Source organism: Periplaneta americana, chromosome 16 (assembly GCF_040183065.1).
Source record: "Periplaneta americana isolate PAMFEO1 chromosome 16, P.americana_PAMFEO1_priV1, whole genome shotgun sequence".
In the NCBI taxonomy this organism is placed as follows: Eukaryota; Metazoa; Arthropoda; class Insecta; order Blattodea; family Blattidae; genus Periplaneta; species Periplaneta americana.
Window position 1 is genome coordinate 35,127,285 of NC_091132.1, and position 22,314 is coordinate 35,149,598.

General features: G+C 35.4%; 1 protein-coding gene across 6 annotated transcripts in view; it reads left to right on the forward strand.

The window, feature by feature from the left end:
- Positions 1-22,314, forward strand: part of Obsc (Obscurin) — a 439,567-nt gene that overhangs the window by 364,892 nt on the left and 52,361 nt on the right. For all 6 annotated transcript variants that reach the window (XM_069813004.1, XM_069813001.1, XM_069812999.1 and 3 more), the window contains 11 exons: positions 1,249-1,366; positions 2,346-2,521; positions 4,626-4,801; positions 5,252-5,366; positions 7,103-7,393; positions 10,386-10,564; positions 13,689-13,885; positions 15,366-15,524; positions 17,190-17,449; positions 19,274-19,575; positions 21,450-21,683. In XM_069813004.1, the coding sequence (XP_069669105.1) occupies positions 1,249-1,366; positions 2,346-2,521; positions 4,626-4,801; positions 5,252-5,366; positions 7,103-7,393; positions 10,386-10,564; positions 13,689-13,885; positions 15,366-15,524; positions 17,190-17,449; positions 19,274-19,575; positions 21,450-21,683 (2,207 nt within the window). The remainder of the gene's footprint in view (positions 1-1,248; positions 1,367-2,345; positions 2,522-4,625; positions 4,802-5,251; positions 5,367-7,102; positions 7,394-10,385; positions 10,565-13,688; positions 13,886-15,365; positions 15,525-17,189; positions 17,450-19,273; positions 19,576-21,449; positions 21,684-22,314) is intronic.

The following is a 22,314-nucleotide window of genomic DNA, read 5'->3' on the forward strand; positions in this document are numbered from 1 at the left end:
GTAAGAGAACCATATGGCATTCTTGAAATATAATTTTAGACATTTAGATTATTTTTATAGGAATTAACATTTTTTTTCAATCAAATTTTGTGGATAATAATAATAATAATAATAATAATAATAATAATAATAATAATAATAATAATAATAATAATAATACCGGTAAAAAAAAAGGTAAAGGTATCCCCGTAACATGCCATGAAGGCATTTGGGGGGCATGGAGGTAGAGCCCCATGCTTTCAGTGACCTCGGCACTAGAATGAGGTGGTGTGGTCGGCACCACGCTCTGACCGCCTTTTACCCCCAGGAAAGACCCGGTACTCAATTTTATAGAAGGCTGAGTGAACCTTGGGGCCGTTCTGAAAGTTTGGCAACGAGAAAAAATCCTGTCACCACCTGGGATCGTACCCCGGACCTTTCAGTCCGTAGCCAGCTGCTCTACCAACTGAGCTACCCGATAATAATAATAATATTTATTTGTCAGGAACCAGTGTACAAGGCCTGGATATGACATCGTCAGGTTCGATAATATACACACACACATACACTCACACATGCACAAACAAATAAACTTAGCACAAATAAATATAGACAAGTAAACAAATAATTATAAGCAAATAAACATACATCGGTAAATAAACAAACAGTGAGAAATAAACAGAGTATGATGTAGGCTAACACATTTATATAAAGACAAAAGGAATAATTAAATTACAAAGAGAAAAAGAATGTATTAATTCTAGAATAAAGAAAAAATATTATAAATGTATAATAAAGCCAAATAAAATATAATGAAGAGTGTTCATTGTGAAGCATTACGTTGTATTGAGGGATTTTTTCGTATTACCAATATTGAATTTACGGAAAACAGATTTAATTACTTTATTAATTATAACATAATGTTTTATGATGTTTCACAGTGTCCAGAAGATGTGCGTTACAATATTATGAACAACATCGAGAAACTTGACTCTTGAATAAAGAAAGTTACAACCATAAGAAATATTGTAAAAAAGCAATGCAGACTAGTAAAGAATAAACTTCTTTAGAGTACTAGTATGTAGTACCAGAATGGATAGAACTAAGCATTTTTACTGCATTGATGGGGGACATCATTAATAAACATGCTTTCAGACATGTATCATCTGAAGAGATAATTCCAGGAAGACAGAAGAGAAGATGAGGGGATGGTACAACAGTGTCTCAGTGATCATTATGAAGAGGAATTCATTGTCTCTTGGTTTGCAGGTTCAAAGACGGCAAGGAATTGAAGTCAGAGGGCAGGCTGACAGTAGAGACCGACTCAGAGGTGCTGGTATCGAGTTTCATCGCCATTGAACACTTCAATGAATCTGATGTTGGCAGGGTGAGCACTAAAACAGTGTATCAGTTTGAACTGAAGACATACCGTATCTTAGTAATACGGTTTTATTGTTCTGATCACAGTGGTTTCTTTCGTTTCTTCCTTGTCTCTGTTCGTTTCTTTATCTCTCTTTCTTTGTTCTTTCCACCTTTCTTTGCTTTTATTTTGTTTCTTTATTTTTCTTTCTTTCTTTGGTTCTTGTTTATTCCCTTTTATTTTTGTTTTTTCTTTCTCTTTTCTTCTATATTTATTTTTTTGTCTTCCTGTTTTTTTTTAGTTTTTTATTTAATCATCACGTTTTTCCTTTGTTAATTAAGTATACGATAATTTTTGCTCTTTCTTTCTACTCCATTAATTATTCTTTCCATTTTTGCTTTCTTTCTTGAGTTTTTTCTTTCTTTCTTTTTCTCTGATCTCTATCTTTAGCCCGTTTACTACCTTTTCAGTTAAAGAAACAGTTCACTTAACTTAAAGTTATGACATTGGACCTTCAATCTCATTAAATTTCGGGGATCGGGAGGATAGAATTACCATACTAAGAATTTTGACAACCATTCGCCGCTCTCAATCTGAGTGTTGTCACGACCCGAAATGAATTAATTCTTGATTACACTGCGACTGGGTAGATACTCGGTGGTAATGTCGGTACAATACAAAGGTGAACAAACTTATTTACACAAAAAACAACAATTACAAAATACAACATAAAGAATAACAAAACACAAATACGAAACAAAATACAAAATAATACGAGAATAGAAAGAAATCAAACAGAACAATTATTACAAAACAATAATACAGTTACAAATCAATAACACAAATACAAAAACACAACATGAACATGACTCTAATAATAATCGTGGTGGTAATCATTTGATCACCAAGAATGAGAGATAATGAACAATAACTGGGGTCGAGCTTGTTGTTTGACATTGGCAATAGAGTTGCTAGATACGCTCCATAACAAGAGTTATCTTTACAGTATAGCGTGACAGCATCCAATCTAGTTGGCCAGGCAGAAACGAGCGCCAACTTGATCATGGCCCAGATTCCTCCTTCATTTGGACGACCTATCGACAGAGCGATAGAGGTAGACGAAGGAGATACTTTGGAAATCAAGACCAAGTTGGATGGAAGCCCCATTCCAAAAGTGAAATGGTGAGTGTTTTCATTTCCATTTTTTTAACCATAATAGTGAATGCAGAGTAGTCTTAAATTATGGTTACCATGCATATGAATGACAACTGCATCCTGACTCAGACCACCACCTGGATATTGTATTTCATAATCCTTCTATTTGGGAGCAGCCCAATTGGCATCTATTCAAAGACAACCATTTGCACGTTTAAACATGAAACGGTAACATAAGTCAAGTCAAAGCACATAACACCTACGCAAGACTCGTACTTACAAATTTAAAAGAAGTAATATGTAGGATGCTACCCCACCTTTAGTAATTTGTTGAATAATGTTATGAAATGTATTTATTTATTCGCCATAAATTTCCATACAGAAATATTGGCTTCGTCAAGACAATTGAAAGTATTCACACACTCATTTACTCTATAAAAACCAAGTTTTAGTAAAGAGTTTTTTATATTTAATCTAAATTTGCTGTAATTTAAATTTATAATTTATTTTTATAAACAATTTATGTAATACTATACCCTTATCTAAAACTGAGTTTCGTTTCTTGGATGTTCTTAAATTATTTATTTAAACGAACTGCTTCACAGTTCCTAGTGAAATGATGAAGTATAATAGGTACTATTTTGTGTGAATTGTTCAAAATTTTTATGTATATAACCAAGAGTTTGCAGAATATATATACAGTACATGGTGCTGTCAATATATTAAGTTCTTGAAAATATGATTAGCTGTTACTTAAATTTAACATCATTTTTAGTATTTTTTCTGCATTATAATAATTATTAATGTAGCTACTTATACTTTTTATACATTTCGCAATTATTCGTTTTTTTTAGAAGTCTCGACAAAATTCCTACACTTTTCATTTTAATTTATTTTGCTTATACATTCTTCATTTATTCTCTTTTACACTTATATGATCGTATTTTAAACCCAAGGGGATACAAGACGTAATTTATACATTTTAAACCAATGGTTCTTGAATGTAGGTTTGCTGTGAAAACATAAGAACGCGAAAATGCAGTACGTGTTCGTTGTTAAGATGCAGTCCACTTTGAAATTCGTGAAAATTGATAGCTGCCTATCCTTGTCCCGGTATATGTTAGCTTCAGTAAACCAGTTATGAGTGAGTGAGAAAATTCATTCAGAGAGGGAAGATGCTCCAGCATGTACCTCCACCACTTTCTACTATATTTCTTGCTAATAAAATTATGGGTGCAAACTCCCATCTCACGATTTGCCACCGGAGGGAAAAAACAGAACATTTTAAACAATTAGGATTCGAAGCCAAAGTTGTGGCTGCACTGAATATAACTATCCTAACACCCCTCCAAACTAAAAAATATTTTTTATGGAATATAATATGGTAAGTACTTTCACGTGTTAATATTGAACTAAGTTTATAAATACCTAGTTGACTAGTCTCAGCTGGGAGCCATCTTCAGAATATTTTTATTTATATGACAAATTACGGAACAGTTATTACAACTTGTGGGTATGGTTTATTCCTTAGGATCAAACAAAAGTAAGCAGTCCAAAATAATTGACTTGTTTTTTTGTAAAATAATTAGTGTGACCAACTTCTAATCACAAAAATATGGGAGGCTGTATGAATATAAAAAAATTAGCGATCATTACTGAAAAAGAAAAATACAGGAGGATTAGAGATCAATATGGGAGCCAGGAGGATCCAAAAAAATTAGCTCAAATATGGGAGTTCCCTGGAAATACAGGAGAGTTGGCCACCTTAAAAATAATCACATATTATTAAACAATGATATTTCAGATGTTAATAAATGCCATTTCAGTTATACGTTTTTCTCACATGCGCTTTTTCCTTCAGACTCGCATAAAATGTATAAATGAAGTTTTACTGTATGACATAAATTATGTGCCTACTACATTCCAGGAGTTTCGTTGAGTCTCCTCTGTGTCCTTAGATAAATTCTAGAATTTCCTCCAAATAAGTACCAGTAATGCTTATTTCCTTCCAAGTTTATAGACCATATCAGAGTTCAACTTCATCCTATCGTCGAATTATGCTACCTGTTCTTGAAACAAAGCAGAGACCTACAAAACATCTATTGATAATGATATTGATATTGCTTTTCAGGTTCAAGGACGGAGAGGAGCTGCCTTCTAGTGACCACGTAAAACTCACAGCCCAACCAGACGGATCTGTAAGACTGTACATTGAGAAAGTGGTGCCAACAGATTGTGGAGCATATAAATTAGTGGCCACCAACAAGAATGGAGAGGCTTCAACTATCAGTGCAGTAGCTGTGAAGCGTAAGTATTGGTCTAGTTTGCTTTGCATTTAATTGTTTCAAGTATTGAATACAGTAAAACCTCATTAATACGCTCCTGCTTATAACGTTATCCCATTGATTATGCTCTTTTAATACGATCTCTGGACACTTCATATATAATCTTGCATCATTTTGCCCTTTTACAACACTTTCAAATTCCGCTTGTAGCACTTTTTTCGGATTGGAATTGAGTAAAAAAATTCTTTACAAAATTGCGAAACTTATGTTTTAAAAGCATGGTGAAGAATTATGTTCCTTTGACTTTATTGAGGGTTACTGCACCACAAGTGCAAGAAAGAAATTTCATCTTGATAACATAAACATCTCTGGATTGGAAACTCAGACAATCTTTCCGTTGATAATAAGTTATTTTTATTACCAGCTTCGTAATCTTAGAACCAGAAGTACATTGGTGTAATGTTTGTTGCAGCTAACAACCGCAAGCCAACCCTAGTGAAGCCCCTCGAAGATACGAAGGCTGTTGTGGGACAACCCTTCAAGCTGGAGGCTCAGGTGATGGCTTTCCCAGCTCCCGAGATCAAATGGTGAGTTATTAGACAGGTGCTGTATAATCACCCTAAGATTTGTTGTCTGAAGGAGTTTTCAATTCGAATGATAATGGTAGTGGTGTCAGTGGAAGTGGCAGTGGTAGTGGTGGTGGTGACAGTGATGGTGATGGTGGTGGTGGTGGTGGTGGTGGTGATGGTGGTGGTGGTGGTGGTCTTCCATTATGCATAAGACACTTAGCCTGTTGTTGCGTCTTCATCAATATACGGTTTCTATGGTCATCCAACATTCTTTCTTACTGAAGATCAGTAATTCAATACCCTTTTACAAATCCGGTCCTCTGAAATTCTACCCACATATAACTTCCATTTTGTCTTATATTTATTTATTTTTCAGTTGCTGTTTTAGCAGCACATAATTTCAATTTGTGTCTACTTTCCTAATTCTTCCTTTTCTTGTTAACCTTTAACTACTGCTACTCAGAAGCATAATTTTTTTAGATAATTATTTCTTATAAAAAATAGTCTCTTTTAACTCTATTCCTGTAAGGCTAAGGCTAAGGATACGATAGTTCTAAAAGGCCATTCGTATCTAGATATCTTAAAACCATGAATTATTGTCAGAGGAAGTCAGTTTTCGATTGGAGGTGTATTTATGTCAATAAAAATTTACCAAATTTTTTTCATAACCATTTCACATTTTTCATGTGATTTAGAATAAAAATTTAACAAAAATGTTGCGTTGCTGTGTTTTCAGTGAAGCCTATTTAAGTACCAGTAACTTAAAATGCCTCTCTTAGTTCTGTAAAATTAGCCTATTTTTTTTAAACTAAAAAGTCGGCAAGCAGCTTATAAGTTATGTTGAAGTAGTATCGGTAGTTAAGGCAGTTTGAAGAGAAGTATTATCCATAGTGATGATTGATATTGTGTGTCATTGAGAAAATATAAGGACATTTCTCAGACAGAAAATTTAATTTGAAAGTAATAAGTAATTATCTAGATTTGCACGCTAATCTTCCAAATATGTTAAATGCTTTATCTTGAATGTAGTTCTATAAATAAAATTAAATTTCAAATTTTGAAATGACATTAGTAACATAGTAACGTAGATCAGAATGAGTGTGCAAAGTACTGTTTTATGTAAACTTAGTTGATTTTTGTACTGATTCATTTACAAAATTCTCATTATTTTGAAATAGTTGAATCATATTTCTTTCATAAATTATAAAATATTACATAATTCCAAGAAATGAGTTATCATAATTTTAAATAGAATTGAAATATCATTGAATAACAATATTTTTATTGGGCTTTCATTGTGGAGAATGAAGGCAGTATTTCATTGTAATAATTGGAACTGTGTAATTTAAAGTGAATGTATGGCAGTGCTTCATGTTGTGGGCTACGGGTATACTAGAAGAGGCCAATTTATTTGTTTTTATTTTATTGGGTTATTTTACGACGCTGTATCAACATCTAGGTTATTTAGCGTCTGAATGAAATGAAAGTGAAATGAGTCCGGGGTCCAGCACCGAAAGTTACCCAGCATTTGCTCGTATTGAGTTGAGGGAAAACCCCGGAAAAAATCTCAACCAGGTAACTTGTCCCTACTGGGATTCGAACCTGGGCCATCTGGTTTTGCGGCCAGATGTGCTGACCGTTACTCCACAGGTGTGGACAGGCCAATTTATAATATGAATTGATGAATGTCTCTCTCTCTCTCTCTCTCTCTCTCTCTCTCTCTCAATGATGATGATGATGATAATGTGCTTCAGGTTCAAGGATGGACATCCTATCCGCCCTACACAGGCTGTCAACTTTGTGAACCAGCCAGGTGGCATCATTGGGCTACACATCGATGCAGCCAGGCCTGAAGACGCTGGCAATTACACACTCACAGTGTCCAACAAGTTGGGCGACATCACGGGAACTGCCAAGGTAACAGTGGATGCCCGCGAGAGGAAGCCCATCTTCCAGGCAGGCCTGCAGCCCTCTACGGTTGTGGAAGGCTTCCCTGCCAAGCTGGAAGTCAAGGTGCTGGGCCACCCACCACCCACACTCAAGTGGTACGTAGCAATAAATCAAGGATAAGTGTAAGTAAATGCAGTGAGAGATAGTTAAATTACCTGAAAATTGTATTGATTAATTATTGCTGGGATGGAATCTCCTGTGCAAGCTGGTATCCTCCTCGAAGCACGTCTTAATACAGAGGTTTATCATTGTCAACATTCAGGTAATAATATTTGTAAGATGTGGAGAAATTAGTAAAATTAATAATATTGTAACTTTTTATACAAAACAATAATGTAATTTTATTGTTTCAACAATAAACACTTTCTGTAATTGAATTCGGAACACCTCAAAATCTGTGCTTCAGTGGCTGGTCATGATAATATCTTTGAAAAATATTGGAGTGCAAGAGGTCAAATGACTTTATTGTCAAACGCCTGGCATTAGAAAACAACAACAACATAATTGAATGTAAATACTCCCGTCAACAATGGGATTTCCACTCCACACAGTAACACAGTATTCATATTTGCACTCCACAGACGACAATGACAATTTACTTGGATTATTGAGAACAACAATGAACTGTTAATCTTAACTAATGTTCACAAAGCACTATTTACAAAATAGAACTGTCAGTTCTCCGTTCACAGTTCGTTTGCCTTGGCTAGTTCTTTTAGCTCAGTCACTCGAGTTCACAGTATTTCGAACCCCAGACCTTCGGAGACAGTCCACTGAACTTCGAACTCAGGTCCCCCAACTGCGGTCCACTGCACTCGAACTCAGGGCTTCGGATGCTCACACAGCTGCGGACACACTCAAGTCGAACTCCGGTATCGAAGCTGGCTTCACTGTTACACAAGACTGGCTGGCTTGCTGTCCAACGACTACAACAACACTACTACTACTCACTTGCCTCTCTTCTTTTATAACCAAACCATAGTTTCCAGAGAGTACGATACTGGAAATTTCTACGGATGTCCAGAAGATGGCACTCTCGAATTCTCTGGATTTCTCCCCTCATTGCCGCGGTCGCTATCTCTCCTCTCCTCTCCTCTCTACGCCACAGCACATGCCCCAGGAAGCAGATGCACGCGCAACTTCCGCGCTGAACCACGGCCGACCTTGCCCTTCTTCTGCTGGTCGTGAGATCGAATCTCACGTGGCTGTCACAATATTTATTTCCAGAATGAACCAGATGGTGAAATATTATTACAGTGTACACACTAGGGAACACGCACAACAGTTTTTACCCTTTAAATAGATTCCATGATTCATAATATGGGGGAAAGATAAATGATCAAAATATCTCTTCATTGAGAAAATAGTGCATTGTATTTAATTGTCTTTCTGCAAAGCATTTGAAACGGAATGTGACAACACACAGAACCGTATATAATGTGCAGACAGTCAAAACTCATTGATATTGGTTCAAACTATGCTTGATTCCTGATTACATTGTACAGTATATCTGCATAACAAATTTAGTGTCAATTTTCCTTATGTTTGAAACAAAAGCATTGGTTATTGAAGAACTCAAAAAGGGACAATCCAATTACCTACTACGTGTAAATTTGTTTATGGTGACTTGTCTGCATGACAAATGTCAATTTTCTTTATGTCCACTTCTTTGTTATTTTAAAATTGATGTACAGGGTAGAAGGGTACAGGGTGGAAACATAAAAATTGGAGATTTATCCTCCGAAGAGGTGGAAAAATTCAAATACCTTGGAGCAACAGTAACAAATATAAATGACACTCGGGAGGAAATTAAACTCAGAATAAATATGGGAAATGCCTGTTATTATTCGGTTGAGAAGCTTTTGTCATCTAGTCTGCTGTCAAAAAATCTGAAAGTTAGAATTTAAAAAACTGTTATATTACTGGTTGTCTGTATGGTTGTGAAACTTGGACTCTCACTTTGAGAAAGGGACAGAGATTAAGGGTGTTTGAGAATAAGGTTCTTAGGAAAATATTTGGGACTAAGAGAGATGAAGTTACAGGAGAATGGAGAAAGTTACACAACGCAGAACTGCACACATTATATCCTTCACTTGACATAATTAGGAACATTAAATCCATACGTTTGAGATGGGCAGGGCATGTAGCACGTATGACAAATCCAGAAATGCATATAGAGTGTTAGTTGGGAGACTAGAGGAAAAAAGACCTTTGGGGAGGCCGAGACGTAGATGGGAGGATAATATTAAAATGGATTTGAGGGAGGTGGGATATGATGATAGAGACTGGATTAATCTTGCACAGTATAAGGACCGATGGTGGGCTTATGTGAGGGCGTCAATGAACCTCTGGGTTCCTTAAAAGCATTTGTAAGTAAGTATGTACAGGGTAGAAGTGATATAAATGTGCAAATTGAAGGGGGTAATAGAATACATCAAAATAAATTATATATTACGGTATGCATTTTGATTTTCAATCATTTATACAATAGGAGTGGTAAGCACAAAAAGCCTCAGATTGCTGTGCAAGCCTTCGGGTCCCTCGTCCGTACAAGAAAAAAAGAGAAAAAAAAAGGGAATGATTAATTACAAAATTAGGCTGAAAGTCTGTGTAGTTTGGTAGCAGCATATCGCCAGCTCACCCACGAATACACACACGAACTTAGATCTGAATAACAGCATTCCGTCTCTTAGTCACTGAAGTAGGGTTTCCAGATTTTCTAATGCAGGATATAATGATATGTGTTAATCGATTTATTTAATTTGCAATAAAACCGTTCATTTTATTTAACAACTGCAAAGGGATAAATCATGCCTTATCAATTACTCCAATGATAAGAGTAAAAATCAGAATCATACAGATAGTACTTACTAAGTAAAATAATTTTAACATATAGGGGAAAATTTTATTTTTCTGAGAAAAGTATTCATTTGGGAGTAATTTGGTATTATAATTTTTTGTTGTTCTCTGTCTAAGGTAGCTATAAATGCTGTTAAAATCTGCACAGTTGTACTATTGTACTACTTCCACTCTATAGAGTTCAGTAAAATGAAAGTTCATGCATCTTAATGCGCTTTGCATGTGCAGGACACACAATGGAAAAGAAATCGTACCAGATGGAAAGAGTGTGAAGATAGTGCAGCTTCCAGACGGTACTACAACTCTCGTTCTGGAGAAAGCCAAGCCTGAGGATGCTGGAGACTATGAAGTGACGGCCACCAACGAGAAGGGCTCAGTGTCATCGAAAGCTCAGCTTAGTGTGTCAGGTCAGTGGTTACGAAAGTTGTGCAATATTGATGAATATTTCAGTTTTAAAGTGAAATTAGCGATACTTTTAAACTATTTTTGGCACATTCTGTAGCGATCTTATTTGTAAAAGAAAAGTTTCAATTTCCCTGAGCACTTCTTTTGTGCTATATCACTTGTACATGTCTTGTAATGCCCGCTGTGACAAGATTGCCAACAGATACTAGATCTGTCACGATTACACTAAGATAATCGTATTTAACCCTTAGAAGCCGGAAGACTTACACCACTATTGCACGTAAATGTCTAACTCTTAACCAGGGGTTTGTATATCTGCATAATCGGGTAAATTCGTGTTGGGTTTGTTAGCCGAGGGATTTAACGCACATAAGATATGTCCGGCCAGCATATCGTAAGTTTCGCGTCCTGGCCACTGCAGTCAATTGAGCCTGTGGTAAAGGATGGGGAGGGCCCATGTAAAATAATCGGTGTAATGGTACGCATGGAAGCTGAAGCTGCAGTTTAAATGATTTTGCTTCTTTTTTAAGAAAAAAAAAAACATTAAAAACAATTTTTTATTCTTTTAATCAAGTGCAATGTCCTTAATATTATATAAAATTAAAGAATATCAACGTATTTTATACATAAAACATACAATTTATATCATAATAATAATAATAATAATAATAATAATAATAATAATAATAATAATAATAATAATTCTTTATTTATACTGGCAGAGTTAAGGCCATAGGGCCTTCTCTTACACTCTACCAGGTCACAAAGTATACAAGCAGTTAAACTTTAACAAAAAGTTAAAAAACAGAATACTAACATATTAAAAAAAAAAACATATTATATCACGTCATGACCATAATACTAGCTGGACATATAATGGATGCACGGCTCCTAAGGGTTAAAGATCACCATCTGCATTACTCGGGAAAGTAGGTGTCAATGTTTCTTGTGTCTTGGTGAGGATGAGCTCCATCACTCACTGGAATGCGATTTCATTTCCCATTCCAAGATCATATTCCCTTTTCAATACAACTAGAAAAATCGTACTCTTCAACCTTAAATCTGCTGTGTTATCATCAAGACAAGTTTGCTGCTTTTCTTCAGATAATGATGATGGATCCACTTGGTAGAATATTTGCGATTTTTTTAGTGTAGTAAGTTAAAATGCGAATTGCAGAGATGAATGAGATTCAAGCATAAGCTGCACTTCTAGACCTTGACAAGAGAAGTTTATACATACCTAGTAAAAGACACCATGTTATCGGCATAGCATGATGCTGAATATATTGTATTGAGTTGTATAGTATCATATTATTATTATTATTATTATTATTATTATTATTATTATTATTATTATTATTATTGTAACTTTATTTCAACTCAACAATAGGATTTTATTCTTCCAACAGTAATTCCTTTCTACAATTCACCTTAAACGCTCTCGTCAACAATAGGATTTTCACTCAACACAGTATTCGTTATAGCACTCCACTGACGACAGTGACAATTTACTTGGACTATTACGAACAACAATGAACTGTTAATCTTAACTAATATTTACAAAGTACTATTTACAAATTAGAACTGTCAGTTCTCAGTTCACAGTTCTTCTAGCTCAGTCACTCGAGTTCACAGTATCTCGAACCACAGACCTTCAGAGACAGTCCACTGTACTCGAACTCAGGCCCCTCCAACTGCGGTCCACTGCACTCGAACTCAGGTCCCTCCAACTGCGGTCCACTCCACTCGAACTCAGGCCTTCGGATGCTGACACAGTTGCGGACGCACACTCGAGTCGAACTCCGGTACACAGGACTGGCTTGCTTGCTCTGGCTTACTCACTGAACTAATCATGAATCACACACACACTGTCCAAGTTCCCTCGCGCTTCTTCTTTTATAACCACAGCGACGTAGCCTGGAAAGTTCGAATTCCCGATTTTTCCACTTCGACAGACTTCTCGAAGAGTCGGGAGGGTCCGTCCCCCCTTCACTCCGCACGCCGCAGTTGCGCGCGCACATTCCCTCGCCTCCCCTCTCTTCTCTCCGCCGCGCGCCATCCCTCAGTGCTCCGTGGAGCCCGCGCGATCTTCTCTCTTGCGAGACGCTGGTCGTGAGTTCGAATCTCACGTCGCTGTCACATTATTATTATTATTATTATTATTATTATTATTACTATTATTATTATTATTATGATTATTATTATTATTATTATTATTATTATTATTATTATTATTACATTATATTATGCTTTAGTAAGGTCTAAGTTAGAATATGCATCTGTTGTGTGGAACTCTATTACTTTTACTGATTTGGCTAAACTAGAAAATATCCAAAGAAAATTCATTTCTCTTTGTGCGTTCAGATTTGTACCCAACTCCTCTTCTTTAAATTATGATCTAGTAAATATTTTAACTGTACCAGTCTGTTTTCGAGACGTCACGATATTGATTACCCTTTCTTTAGTAATGCTATTAATGGTGTCATTGATTGTGATTCTTTTATACGTAACACCTATCTTAGAATTCCCGTGAACGGTTTTCGTGGTCAAAGAATTTTCTTCACTAAATTATATAAATCCCTTTCTCCAGTAGCCAGGTGTATCAAAAGTGCTAATTTGCACGATTTGATTTTATTTTACTTATGCATAATATATCCTTACTTGTTATTTAATATCTTTTATTATTTGTTAGATTGTTTGTATTTCATCTCACTGGCATTTTCTATCATTCATTCTCATCATCATATGTTTTGTTTTGTTTATTGTATCTTGTGCTAAATTGTATTTGGCCTTTGTGCTGTTGTTTAGCACGTTAATATTCTAAATAAAAAATTATTATTATTATTATTATTATTATTATTATTATTATTATTATTATTATTATTATTATTATTATATTCACATTACATCGTGTAAAGTGTGCAGTCGATGTATTCTCTTTTTCAGTGTGTTTGGAATTCTATTTTTTTTTCTTTTCTCCTCAATAATGAAACTTTTAGATCTCAAATGGGACATGTTCCTTGTTAATGTTTCCAGAACTTTGGAAAGTATTATGAAAGAATAGTTTCATATGAAATTATTTCAGGATCTGGAATTGTGAATAATCATACATAAATTCCATTACAGACAAGGGTCGTGGTGACACTCCAGAAGAGAAACCCGCCTTTCTCCATGGTCTGCGAGATGCCACAACAGAAGAGGGTGACATTTTGTTGCTTGGAGCTCCATTCATTGGCAATCCTATTCCGGACGTGACGTGGATGAAGGACGGAGAACCTGTGCTTCCATCAGAGCGTATCATGCTGACCTGCGATGGAAAGAAGGTACAGCATAGGCCCATGCTAATCACACTCTTGTAACATTTAAATGTAAATTGGTCTTCGATATAAATTCAATTTTTCTTCTCTTTCTCTCTGTCTTCGTCTCTATTTTTCTCCGTTTTAATTTGTATGTAAAAAAAAAAAACAGATTTTCCTGAAAATTATATTACTGTAAATCAGGCACATTTGCCACCAGCAATTCAATTGTACTTCTATGATGAACAAATCTTGTTAAGAAGGTCTTTCCTCTTTGTAACATAAAGATAAAATTCAGTACAAGTTAAGTTTTCATATTGAACTTCACACAGATCATTCATTTAACAGACTCAGCATTCAGTATGTTGCACTCCTTTGTCTATTGTGCATTAAAAAATTTAATGAAAATGTTCTGTCATCGTGGGCAGGAATTACGAAAAAAAACCTGAACAGCAAACGTTCTGATGGGGGCAGATAAAAACGTTAAATTTTTTTCTTCCACCATGTTAATAATGTCAAAAGAAGTGCTTATACAAATTTTGGCCACTCGACCGCAATTACGAATCCATCCAGAAAGTAATTTTCTGTGGGGCCATTTATAGAAACAAGCACAATTCCATAGAAATATTTATTGAAACAGATACAGCAATTGTTGCGCTATTTGTCAACATATCCCCCACTGGAATTGAGACATTTATCATACCATGGGATCAATTTTTGTGTTGTAGAAGTCAGCTGTCTCAGATCGGAACCAGCATTTGACTGCGTCTGCACCTCTCTCTGTCGATCCCATGATATGAGAAATATCTGAATTCCGATGGAAAATATGTTGAAAAATAGCTCAACAATTGCTGTGTCCGTTCCAATAAATTTGTTCACTGAAACTGTGTTTTTTTTCTGTTAGCGGCCCCTGGTGAACTTATTTTTTACGGCCCTCATAATTGCGGTCGAGTGGCCAAAATGTGTATAAGCACTTCTTTTGACATTATTAACATTGTGGAAGAAAAAAATTAAATTTTTTTATCTGCCCCCATCAGAACGTTTGCTTGTGAGCCAATTTCAGCAATTCTGAACAGCTTATAATATTAGTGTCATTGAAGTACGTGTAGTTTGTCCAATGACGCTAATACTTGGAACACTAGTATTGTACAGTACTATTGAAGTCAGTTGAGTCTCTGAATAAAATGTATGGAAGCAAAACTAAAGTTTTATTCGCAGTTCAAAATTATGTTCTTAACTCTATTTATTGAAAATCAGATGACTACGACTTTTCATAAAAATACGGACATTCAACAAATCTTCAAAAGTAAATACGAACGGCAAGACTGACATTCAAAATGCGAAGTTGTCCTGCGAAATACGAACATCAGGTAACTTAATTGTAGCTGAGAGTATCCCAAGACTGCCCAAAAACGTCATTCACTACTGTAAATTCCAATACAGATTCACTAGAATATGAGATTTATCTGTTGATGGATGTAGCTGTAAGCATTGACTTGGTTTGCAGGTGGGGCTGGAGATCAAGCCAGCAAAACTGAGTGACGCAGGCAACTACTTGTGCCGATTGAAGAACCCACTGGGCGAAGATGAGTCGACAGCTAAAGCTGCTGTGAGGAAGGTGTACCAAGCTCCCAACTTCACCCAGAAGTTCACAGACTACCAACAGGTACTTCACACACATCTCATTCACATGTTGCTCAGAGTTTCTGCTAACACTTCTTTTTTCGTTTTTTCTTCTCATTTCCCTTCCTTCTTTTACCTTTTCTTCCGTTTTATTTTCATCCTCTGGAGACGTGCATGAGGATCGTAACCATGGATGGGTGAACGTGAAAACATCGTATCCCATTATGAACTAGAGCATAAATAAATAAAAGGCTGATCCACAATAAACCGGGAACGGAAACGACAACGAGAACGAGAACGGAAATATTGTTAAAATAAATGTATTTAAATGTGAGCATTCACAATTAACTAGAAGCTTACCGGAGCCCGGGAACGGAAACGTTAAAATTAATTGTGAATGCTCACAAAAGGGTATCTGTCGGATACAGGGGGGAGAGCCATTAATCCTTCCCATTGAAGGCTTTAAGGAACCAACCTGGACAAATACCCAATGTCCCATCCCTACCTTCCCGTGGTGCAGCTGTTAGTAAGCATAATTTTACAAGCTGAACTAAAGGGAGGGGCTACTCATCCATTAGCACTGGTCAGCTTGATGAGTTATTGACTGAATTTGGTATAATTTTCCTCTATCCAATACCATATTCCCTCTTTACCCTTTCCTATACAGTCCTCTGACTGACTTCGACCCCAACAGCATTAGAGCATTCGAAGCCTAGGGGTTCATTTCCCTTTCCTTCCTCCTCTTTCTACTTTTCTGTTCCTAGTGCTGACCTGCTATGGCACTAAAATCGTTCTCCAGTGGCTAAAGGAGGGAAAGCTGGTGATCAACAAGATCTCCCAGCTAGGTCCAATGGACCCGTCGACCAACAGCAGGTGTGGTCCTCCAGACATTCTGGGGGTTGTGTGTGAATGAAATAGCCACCAAAACGTTAAAATATGGTGTTCACTTAAATCGGCTACAACTTGCCATTTAACCAAGAAATGGATTCGGAACACCTCAAAATCTATGCTTCAGTGGCTGGTCATGATAATATCTTTGAAAAATATTGGAGTGCAAGAGGTCAAATGACTTTATTGTCAAACGCCTGGCATTAGAAAACAACAACATTTAAATACATTTATTTTAACAATATTTCCGTTCTCGTTGTCGTTTCCGTTCCCGGTTTATTGTGGACCAGCCTTAAATCTTCTCGAAACGTAATTAATAAACAAAATGACACATAATGAATTAAGGGTGCTAGTAAGAAAAGTTGCAAATTAAATAAATCTCACCTAGACATAGTTGTTGTCAAAGTGGCAAATTAAATAAAACTCATCTAGACATAGAAGTCATCATCGTCGTCGTCATCATCATCATCATCATCATCATCATCATCATCATCATCATCATCATCATCATCTTTTCTCCTTTCTTTTTCCTCCTTTCTTTTCTGCCTTCTTGCTGTTTATTTTTTTTCTCTTGCATCTTCTTCTTCTTCTCCTTCCTCTTCCTCCTCCTCCTCTTCTTCTTCTTCTTCTTCTTCTTCTTCTTCTTCTTCTTCTTCTCAGTTTTCAGTTATAATTAGCTATTTCTTGTAAGTCAGTCATTACCTTCATTGAGAAAAAGGCCCCTGCTTGAAAAACCAGTTATATGTAATCTATATGAAAAGGAAGACGACTTCTCTTGTTGGGAATTTGTTCCACTGAAAAGCTTTATGTATTTGTGCAGCGTCCGACATTTGATGCCAAGTTCCTTGCCCGCGTATCTGGCGTGCCACAGCCAGAAGTCTCGTGGTACTTCAATGACAAACCCATCACCTCTGGAACTGGTGCCGACACAGACAAATACAGGGTGAAGCGAGATGGCGACACTGTCTGTCTGTATGTGAGGGACTGCAAGCCTGAAGACACAGGACGCTACAAGTGCAAAGCTACCAACCTCGATGGCGAGGCGTCATGTGAGGCAAATTTGGAAGTAGTGGACAAGATGTGAGTAAAAATATTAGTATAGTATAGTATAGTATAGTATAGTATTTATTACTTACTGGCTTTTAAGGAACCCCAAACCCTCTGTGTTATCCTGAACTTTCCTAATGGCATATTCTAGAGCGAAGTTAAAAAGTAAAGGTGATAGTGCATCTCCCTGCTTTAGCCTGCAGTGAATTGGAAACGCATCAGATAGAAACTGGCCTATACGGACTCTGCTGTAAGTTTCACTAAGACACATTTTAATTAATCGAACTAGTTTCTTGGGAATACCAAATTCAATAAGAATATTATATAAAACTTCTCTCTTAACCGAGACATACGCCTTTTTGAAATCTATGAATAACTGATGTACTGTACCCTTATACTCCCATTTTTTCTCCAATATCTGTCGAATACAAAAAATCTGATCAATAGTCGATCTATTACGCCTAAAACCACACTGATGATCCCCAATAATTTCATCCACATATGAAGTTAATCTTCTCAAAAGGATATTCGACAAAATTTTGTACGACGTCAACAAAAGTGATATTCCTTGAAAGTTACTACAGTTAGTCTTGTCCCCCTTCTTAAAAATAGGTACGATTATGTATAGTATTTATTAGCTGTCGTTATAGCAAAAGCTAATGACATTGTCAAATTACAGGTGTGAAATTATCGTACTAAAATGAAAAATATTCTATTACACCACTAAAGATAAAACAAAATGATCACAAATACTCCTTAGAGTTTACAATTGAGTCAAGACTATCAAAAATAGGCTAATATCTACTGTAGATGAAAATTGTAACACACTGATCACAAATATTATTTGATATGCTCTGTTTATATACAATAAAACAAGAATTAAGTTAACAATTTATAATAATTTCCTAATATATTACAAAATAATAATAAAATTCAGAGAAAGAAACCTAAAAAATATCTACAGCTTGATTTTCTAACTCAAAATATTCTTGCACAGAATAGAATGGGTTTCTAAGAAGCAACGTTTTCACTTTGACTTTGAATATGTCTAGTGACACTTCCTATGCTTCTTGTGGTAACATGTTGAACATCCTACAGCCCAACATGTTAGGACTACTTTTAACTTTGGATAGTCTGGTTTCAGAAAGTCAGTTAAATAGAAATACGTCTTGAGGGAGGAGATTGGTAAAAATTCTAACTTCTTCCTTACAAATGGCTTTTAGAGAACCCGGAGGTTCTTGCCACCCTCACATAAGCCCACCAATGGTCCCTATTTTGAGCGAGATTAATCCAATCTCTACCATCATATCCCATCTCCCTCAAATCCATTTTAATATTATCCTCCAATCTACGTCTCGGCCTCCCGAAAGGTCTTCTTCCCTTCCGGCCTTCTAATTAACACTCTATATGCCTATGCATATCAATCATTGTTTTGACATCAACCCAGACCTGTTGTTGATCGGAAGTTTCAGTTCTGATATTGAAAACGAGGATGAATGTGTTGTATAGCTGAACTGCTAAGGTAAGGGTGTCTTTATAACGTGTCTTAATAAAATAATTTTAATTTTGAGTGGTTTTTAGCACAGGTATACGTATTATATTCGCCAGTATTTTTTTTCTGGATTTTAGGATAAGAAAATGAGGTGCATATTACAGTATATTCGAGTAAATACAGTTGCTATTGGGTGGATTTTTTATAGTCATTACTGTATTTTAGAAATGATTACACTTTATTTTAAATTCTTAGGAAAAAGTGGCACAAAATTTCAATTTACTTTAAACTGTTGAGTGTGGATATGCCCCTTTCTGCATCCTTTCAACCATACCAGTACCACTAATTCAAATTTGCTTTTTCAGTGAGAAGAAACAAAAGATAGAACCCCCAGAGTTCCTGAAGAAGATTGGAGACTGTGAAGTTTACAAGGGCATGACAGCCAAATTCACAGCCTGTGCTTCAGGGTTCCCTGAACCCGAGTTTGAATGGTTCCGCGATGGAGAAAAGATTTATCCCAGTGATCGTATCCGTATGGAGCGTGAAGGATCAGGTCTGCTCAGGCTATCGATTGAGGGCGTTGTTCCTTCAGATGTGGCCAAGTACAAGCTGAGGATATTCAATCCTCACGGAGAAGCCACCTGTGAAGCAGATCTCAATTACGACTGTAAGTACCATATTGAAAGTCTGCAGCTCCAATGATGACTCACTCTTCACTCCTCATGCTGTTTGCCATCCAATAAATTACTGAAAGGGTAATAGTATTTATTTATTTATTTATTTATTTATTTATTCATTCATTCATTCATTCATTCACTCACTCACTCACTCACTCACTCACTCACTCACTCACTCACTCACTCACTCACTCATTCACTCACTTTTTTTTTTTTCCACCGGCCAGAGGCTGTTTTCCAAAGTTATCTATTTTTCTGTTTTCTGTTTGTTTACCTTTGTTTTACTTATACTAATGCAATTACAACACCCATGCCCGAGGCGGGACTCGAACCCACAACCCTTCGGATCAAGCGATAGGGACATGCCGTGCCCCTACCACTTGAGCCATCCGGGCCGGCCACTCACTCACTCATTCATTCAATCATTTATTTATTTACTCTTTTACTCATTAATGAATTAATTTATTTATTTATTTATTCATTTATTTATTTACTAATTTATTTCTTTACTCATTTACTTATTTATTTATTTATTTATTTATTTATTTATTTATTTATTTATTTATTTATTTATTTATTTATTTATTTATTTATTTATTTATTTATTTACTAGTTTACTTATGTATTCATTTATTTACAGTATGTATTTATTTATTCATTTACTCATTTATTTGTTTATTTGTTCATTTACTCATTTATTTGTTTACTCATTTATTTATTTATTCATTCATTCATTCATTCATTCATTCATTCACTCACTCACTCACTCACTCACTCACTCATTCACTCATTTATTTATTTATTTACTCTTTTACTCATTAATTAATTAATTTATTTATTTATTTATTTATTTATTTACTCATTTATTTCTTTACTCATTTACTAATTTATTTATTTATTTATTTATTTACTTATTTATTCATTTATTTATGTATGTATTTATTTATTCATTTACTCATTTATTTCTTCATTTACTCATTTATTTGTTTACTCATTTATTTATTTATTTACTTATTTATTTACGTATTTACTCCATTATTTATTTACTCATTTACTTATTTATTTATAAATTTACTGATTTATTTATTTACTCATTGTTTTATTTGTTTATTTATTTATTCATTCATTTACTCATTTATTTATTTACTCATTTATTTATTTATTTATTTATATATTTATTTATTTATCTATTATTTTATTTATTTATTTATTTATTTACTCATTTTTTACTCACTCACTCATTTATTTATTTATTTATTTATTTATTTATTATTTATTTATTTATTTATTTATTTACGCATTTATTTATTTACTCACTTATTCATTTATTTATTTATTCACTCACTCATTTACTTAGTTACTAACTCACTCATTTTGTAAATGGCTAGTACATGACCAATAGAGTCAACAAACAAAAAAAAAAACAGTACAATAAGAAAATTGCAGTTAACTGTAATAGTAATTCTAAATTGGAAGAAATTAGTGATAACTGATATCCCTATAGTCCCTGCAGCCTCTGCTAATTGAGCGGAGCATTTAATTTAATTTAATTTAATTTAATGTAACATAATATATACTTATACATGAATATAATTTCTCTCTGCTTGTATTCTAAAAGCGATATTAGTCAGCATTTAATTAGGAGGATGTGACTTAATTGTATCCAGCCAAGTCAAGGGGCTGAACTGGTATTAATCCTCGTGAAATTGTGCATAAATATTCCGAAGAATATTTGTACATGTGAACTGGAAATTTAAATTTTACTTAATGTATTTATCAGAAGACAAAATAGTTTATGATTGTACCAGGGAGTATAGAAAGAATCGGTCTACTAAACATAACGTGATTTATTTCTATATTTCAGCTCTTGAGAGTAAGCCAAAGCGTCCTGTAGGAGATCTGTACACAGATTTTGACAAATTCCGCAAGACTGGGGCCCCACTGCCGCTCGCAGATCGCCCCATCATCAGCCGCATGACTGACCGTCGCCTCACTCTGTCATGGAAACCGTCAATCCCCATCGGACCAAGATTGCCGGTGACATACAGAGTGGAGATGGCAGAGCAGCCTGACGGAGAGTGGTTCACTGCACGTACAGGTAAACATTACACTAGAACCTACTCCTCTCCACTGCTGGACTCGGCTAGACGGAGAAGAGTAACTACGAGAATCAGAATCAAAGACTAATGAAATTTACACGGAGCAGACCTCCGCTTATCATTGCTTGACTGCTGCGTGGGCAAGCTTCATCTCAAAGCTCAGTGGGTCCGCTCTCAATTTATTGCAGTGAATTTTGAGAATCAAATTTAGGCAAAATAGTGTCTCATAGATTAACTTTCTTACATATCTTACTTCTAATATAATGACCCTTCAATAGAACAATAATTTTGACAGTTACTTTATATAGCTTGTCGTTTTGAGTTTCATTTTCATTTTTACAAAGAACACTAACGTATTTATTATACGACCCACTGAATTAGATGAAATCATAAATTACTGTTACAAAAGAGAATAGCAGAAAGTATGACGAGGCCAATAAACTGAAAATGCTTATTGGGCGCTTGATCAAATCTGGTGGCTTTCAAACATTGTTGAGATGACAGAAGGCCTATGACAGCAATTACCAGTACATACTGAATCAGTAGGGCTGAAGAACCACGCCAGTATTTCTCAGGTTTGAGGAGAAATTATAAAAGTGGCTGCGCAATTGGACTCGCATAGAATCCAAG